At 40.8% G+C, this 6,073-nt stretch overlaps 1 protein-coding gene across 2 annotated transcripts; it reads right to left on the bottom strand.

The window, feature by feature from the left end:
• Positions 1-87: 87 nt before the first annotated feature.
• Positions 88-5,845, bottom strand: thnsl2 (threonine synthase-like 2). 2 transcript variants are annotated; one of them, XM_086096984.1, is made up of 10 exons: positions 5,680-5,845; positions 4,850-5,081; positions 4,574-4,768; positions 4,300-4,452; positions 3,292-3,353; positions 3,114-3,201; positions 2,220-2,368; positions 1,951-2,076; positions 1,722-1,876; positions 88-1,429 (listed from the first exon to the last, which is right to left on the bottom strand). In XM_086096984.1, the coding sequence occupies exons 2-10, from the start codon at positions 5,070-5,072 to the stop codon at positions 1,204-1,206; spliced, it is 1,377 nt and encodes a 458-aa protein (XP_085953110.1). In that variant the 5' UTR covers positions 5,073-5,081; positions 5,680-5,845; the 3' UTR covers positions 88-1,203. The 2 variants fall into 2 exon arrangements, with proteins under 2 accessions (XP_085953110.1, XP_085953109.1); XM_086096983.1 differs by having other exon boundaries at positions 3,114-3,353; positions 5,680-5,841.
• Between the last annotated feature and the right edge of the window lie 228 nt (positions 5,846-6,073).

Below are 6,073 nucleotides of genomic sequence, written 5' to 3' on the forward strand. Positions count from 1 at the left end.
TTATTTAATTATGCCCACACAAAAGAGACGTTGAATGCACTCGAATATAAGACAAATAACAGAACTGTCGACACATTTGCTCATACGTTCAGTTTCATGCAATTGCCAATTAAATAATCTTTATTAAAAGTCTTTAATCCAGTCAATATTAAATGGGAACTGAGGTTCTCGACTTTTTCCTGCTCCGTGACTGTCTGTTTGAACATACAGATCAAATCATCAAGTACAGTAAGCCAACAATTACACAATCGATCAAAACTATTCTGGACATCGTCACACGTCAAACCTCACGCACTAGACGTGAGTTGGGCGCCATCCTACGACCTAAGCATGTTCCAACACATGAACATGATAATACAGACATGGGCGTATTTAGCTATTCGGGGGACCCCAATGCGAACCTAGTCATGGGGCCCTTGACATCCTTGAACCTCTAACAAGTTTTACTCTCTCTATGCTTACACCGACAGCAGTGCTACTGCCACTGGAAAGAGCATCTTGTTTTCGCTATTGTCGCTTTCACACATTCGGTGTCACAGTGAAAAAGATTGGAAACCTTTGGTAGATTTGATTTTTTTGTTTGTTTTTTTACACTGTTTTCTCCCTCTTCTCCACTGCACCGAGGTAACTCCCACTTCATTTTCAAGTTTATTTTTATTGATTTCTTCAAGTCTACATGTGCAATAAAAATGGAATAGTCCATTGAATGAGAAGAGTGGGAAGCAGTCAAAACAATAATGATACATTAAGAATTTGAATGTGTTTCAAGCATGTGAATTAAGATCAAAACAATCATTACTTTAAATCAAATCCGTTTTTTTTAGGGAAAAATCTGATTGAAATCTGCGCCCTGGACAATTGCCTGTATTTCTCTGATGTTAAGTCTGTCCCTGAATAAAGTTATATAAAGTCACGTGAGCATGTCATTTATGTTCTAGTATGGATGCGTTCTTGCACTGGTCTTGGAACCAGAGGGTGACTGTTCAAGTCCGACTGTGGGCAAAATCATCAAAAATAGCCCGTTTGTACTTCCCCTTCCCATGCCTGCATTAGTTTGAATTGGTTTTCTGTGGTCTGCAACACAAAATATATAGCAAAGTGTAAATTAAATTTGCACGAAGCAAAAAAAAAAAAGAAGAAACAATCAGTGTATAGCAATTAGCAAACTATACTAAAATAGCAAACTATTGTGCACTGTTTAACTCAGCTGTAATAAGCCATTCTATTTTTCCTGGCTGAGCTAACCGACTGGATTGCCATTCTCAGTTTCTCCTCCCAATCTTTGCACCAGTCAGAGGTGCGTTCCAGGTTCTCGTAACGCGAGGGTAATTTGTCCAAAGTCTTGACTGCTTCAGGTAGGTCAAAGTGCAACCCGGCCCTTTTTATTGTTGGTTGAAACTTGGCTGGGGATGCTGTGGCGAGATAACACCTGAAAGAAAAAAAGATGAGTTTGAGATGGAAGTAGGATGACATTTTTGTAGTGGAAAGTAAAAAAATTGCTTTAGCCTTAGTCCAAGACAAAGCATACAGTATTCTCCTTCTCAGTCTTTGGAGGTGTGTTGTTGCGCATCAAATGTTAACATTTCAAAGGGGGCATTTTATATTTCAGCTCACACTTACTCAGGCTAAATCATTTCTTGCAGCTTAAAGTAATGAGAGTTATTTGTGCTAGTCCTTGTCTTGTGAATGTGAATGAATATACAGTCCAATAATTACATAACCTTTTAACAGCAGGATCATGAGGACAGTGATAGTGATGCCATACAGCCACAGCTGTGTGGGGACACAACACATACTGGTTTTCCTCCCAACATCTCCGCATCGTCTCCAAGATACCTTCATCATCCACTGTTCCACTTGACAAAGTATAGGACAACTACAAGTACAAAATAATTAGAATGTTCAATAGCCATTGTTGACATTCAGTAAGGAAGTCTCTGAAGTCGGTACCAGTTTATGGTGGTTTTCAAGCAGAGTGTATTTATGTGAATGTTGAAACTCCTCCATAATATTCTTCACCAAAGCATAGTCTCTTTCCAGAAGCAGCCAGAACACTCGCTCCATGTTATAAGGGTCCTAAATCACAAACAATCATCATTATCAAAATACTTTCACACTGTTTATGTGCTACCTGGTAACAATATGTCTGTGTGTGTGCGCTACTAATAGTGTCATTAGAAGAAAAAAATATTTATCATATCTAATAACAGTTGCAGTACCTGGATGTCAATGGCAGGAGCCAGTGTCTGTGTGACATTAGCTGCCATGGTAAAGTCACCAGAGGTTACTGTTCTGTGAACAATGTCATTGGCATTCACCATGGCCACCAGCTTCAGGGGTAATCCCATCTTCTTCACAATGAAGCCAGCTGAGAGAGACAAGAGGAAGATGAGTAAAAAAAAAAAAAAATCTGTTACCTACTTGGTAAATCTACTATATCAGCCACGCCAGCCAAGATAAAATTATAGGCCGTTACTATGTAAAGGATCCAAATGTAACCTTCTGCCTTATGCTTTGCAGTTCCATCCATCAATCATCTACCGCTTATTGGGTCGCGGGGGCAGCAGCTTTAGCAGGGAAACCCAGACTTCCCTCTCCCCAGCCATTACAGCCAGCTCCTCCGACGGGATCCCAAGGCGTTCCCAGGCCAGCCGAGAGACATAGTCTCTCCAGCGTGTCCTGGGTCGTCCCCGGGGCCTCCCGCCGGTGGGCCATGCCCGGAACACCTCCACAGGGAGGCGTCCAGGAGGCATCCGAACCAGAAGCCCAAGCCACCTCAACTGGTTCCTCTACGCGGAGGAGTAGCGGCTCGACACTGAGTCCCTCCCGGATGACCGAGCTTCTCACCCTAACTCTAAGGGAGAGCCCGGATACCCTGCGGAGGAAACTCATTTCAGCCACTTGTATCTGGGATCTTGTTCTTTCGGTCACGACCCACAGCTCGTGACCATGCAGCTGGTCACGAGCTGCTTTGCACTTAGGAGGGGTAAATTAAAAACATATTATTTCAGGGATAACTATTGATCCCAAACCAACTTTATGTTTGCATTCTGTGAGTGATTGTGTGTGAGCATTTTTTTACTTTGCATATGTATTTTAGATCATCAGCCTACCTGCAATGTTACCTGCTCCTCCAGTCGGCACTACCACCTCCAGTTCAGGCAGTGGTTTGTGAGCCTCATCCTGCTCCATACCACTTAGCTGCAAGTATGCATAGATGAAATGCACAAGCTGGATCATGATACGAGACCAGTTCACAGAGTTAAGGCTCATGAGACCATGATCTTTCACCAGTTCCTGATCAGCAAACAAATGACGGAGAGGCTGGTCGATGTCATCTGAGGAGCCGTCCGCTTTGAAAACACAAAATGCATCCAATGAAACCAAAATGTGCACTACACTCACCTCCAAATGTTTAGAAACAATAAGACCAAATCTATTTTAAGGGGGACATCAAAAGATGGAAATGAGACAAGACAGCAACAGTGCAACACTGACAATTCTCTGATTTGAACAACACTGAGGAAACACAATTTTTGGTTAGTTTGGTCTCACAACTGTTTTTGTGCAGAATCCAAAACTGATCTCAGTTGTTCTCTTATTGCGGCAAGTTTTTGAGCTATAGGATCCCCATTCTCCTAAAACACATGAAAAATACTGTAAACTGTAATTAACAGACATGTGCTTGTTTTATTAAAAATCAAATATTGACAAACTATAAAATATAAAAGAAACAGGCAGGACTGCAATTTTTATGTAAGACTATGTTTTTACAAAGGACATGGCAAATTAAATTAGAATTGTGTGCAAGTAAAGGTAAAAATTTACATTTATAGCTTTTTCTGGAGTGTTCAGCTTGAGGACTATCAGGTTTGATGCTAATCAATGGAATTTTCCTTATCTGGAGGCTAAGCTGTGGAAAAAAAACTTGACGTGCTATAAAAACCTGACTGAAATTTTGGAAACAGGATGCCAATTTTTGTTTTAATTAGCATTAAAATCTAACTCAACAGATTTTTTTCCTAATTATTCCCCAGTGTAATTAATGCAATACAACACAGGGCAACAAAACTTGTCAGTAATTCTGCCTACATGAATAAATCTGATCTAAATCGTGTTTCAGGTGCAGATGTGTTTAAAAAAAGAAAAAAAAGAAATGTTGGTCTCTTGTCTCATCATCTTTTGATGTCAAACTCAAATGTTTAGAAAAAATAATTAAATGTAAGAGGTGAGTGTATTTCGTCAAAAATGTGTTGGTCTTCTCGACTCAACAAACACTGATAGTTGTAGTGTGTTCACCTGCAAAGACATGCACATTATCCCTCAGGCAAGTGATCATTTGTTTCTCTTGGACAGGAGTAACACGTCCTCGAGGGTAAACCACCACCAAATCCAAGCCAGAGAGGCCTTTTGCACTCTGGATGGCCGAGCCTCCTGTATCACCTGATGTACCTACATTATAATGCAAGTGGAGAGAAGTCACAAGATAAATATTTAATATGTTACAGTATGTGCAAGTTATCACGATCGCCGTAGCCCACAAAAACACTCATTCATGCTGTTACTTTCATACCAATAAGAACAGTAACTCTGTGTTTCTCCTTCTGAAGAAAGTAGTCCAAAAAACGAACTGTGCAGGTCATAGCCAGGTCCTTAAAGGCCAGGCTATCTCCATGGAAGAGCTCAAGGATTGACAGGCCATCCTTCAGGTGGATAGTTCTGATCACATCAGGCACAGTGAATCCAGATAAAGCAGAGTGCACAAGAACTGTGACAAGGAAATAAATTTAGTTGTAAGGTATACATTCTAAAAATGTTTCAAATTCTGTAGTCCTTTTTCCCTTCTCACCCTTCAGATCTTCTCTGGGAATTAGCTGAGAGGGAATGAATATTGAAGCTACCTCCACCACCAGTTTGGAATAGGACAGTCCACTCCAGCGCCTCAGAGTTTCGGGATTCAGTTTGGGAATACTCGCAGGCATGAACATCCCGCCATCAGGAGCATAACCTGAGAAAAGTACATCCCGGAAGTCCAATCCATGGACTCCACCTCGTGTACTGCAATACTTCATTGAACAAACCTAAATAAACAAAATGAATTTATGTACTGTATTACTTTTACGTATGTTGCTGTGAAACTACTATTTCATCATCATAGAAATACAATTTAAATGGCCACAAGGAACATCTTTTAGAATCTGCATCTGGAATTTTTTTTTTTTTCGACATAGACATTCTCATTTGTAGCTGTTGCGTATTCGCAGTTGTGGATCCCCAAAAACGCAGACAACCAGTAAAGCGTACGAAATTTTAATCCACAAACCACACAATACAAAAAGTACAACTGAGGGAGCTTGCAACAGGCAAGACATAAGGTAACAAAAAACGCGGAAAAGGTAATTAACACAAAGAGCTTGCACCAGGGAAACGGTAGCAAATACAAAGTTCAAACAAGGACATCGAAACTTACAAGGAGCGAGGCAGGCAAACAAGTGTGTGTGAGTGTGTGTGTGTGTGTGTGTGTGTGTGACTAGCTGAATAATCAATAAATAGATAAAATCCAAAGTGGCAAACTACGTGTCTGGTATCATAATAACTGCATGTTGTCTGATGTTAATGTCAAACTCGTTTAAGAATTGTACGAGTTATGATTAAATTATTGGAGACAAACACAGTTACCTCAACACAAGTGAATGGAAGCGATGAGCTTCTTGGACTCCCGGTTCAAGATGGCATTTAGGTCTGCATGTCTCCGCCACCGGAAACACGTACCCCCACTTCCGATCCATTTTATACAATTTCTAAGCCTAACTATAACTATAACCATAACCGTAACCTTAACTCTAACGGACGTGAAGTTGTTTTGTATATTCGACTAAAATTCGCTGTTAACTAAATAAAAGATGTCTGCTGGCACTTTCGTTGGAAATCATGTGTTTACTTGGCGCTCCACTTGCCCACGAGAACGCCGCCGGAAATACGTGAACCTCCACTTGATCACCGACGTTGTAACGCAAGCGCTACCGAATGCAACGTTGCGTTATTACAGTATATAAGGTGGATGAAACCTGAT

The sequence above is a fragment of the Leptonotus elevatus genome, chromosome 15 (assembly GCF_054856555.1).
Source record: "Leptonotus elevatus isolate MCC_2025b chromosome 15, RoL_Lele_1.0, whole genome shotgun sequence".
NCBI lineage: Eukaryota > Metazoa > Chordata > Actinopteri > Syngnathiformes > Syngnathidae > Leptonotus > Leptonotus elevatus.

What these genes read in the sequence shown, in the direction of transcription:
- thnsl2 (XM_086096983.1), bottom strand. Translation starts at nt 5,072, where the DNA reads ATGAAGTATTGCAGTACACGAGGTGGAGTCCATGGATTGGACTTCCGG. An exon ending in TCCCAGAGAAGATCTGAAGG is followed by an intron (nt 4,769 to 4,849) that starts GTGAGAAGGGAA and finishes TCCTTGTCACAG; the next exon opens with TTCTTGTGCACTCTGCTTTA. An exon ending in CATGATCCTGCTGTTAAAAG is followed by an intron (nt 1,430 to 1,721) that starts GTTATGTAATTA and finishes TTTTTCTTTCAG; the next exon opens with GTGTTATCTCGCCACAGCAT.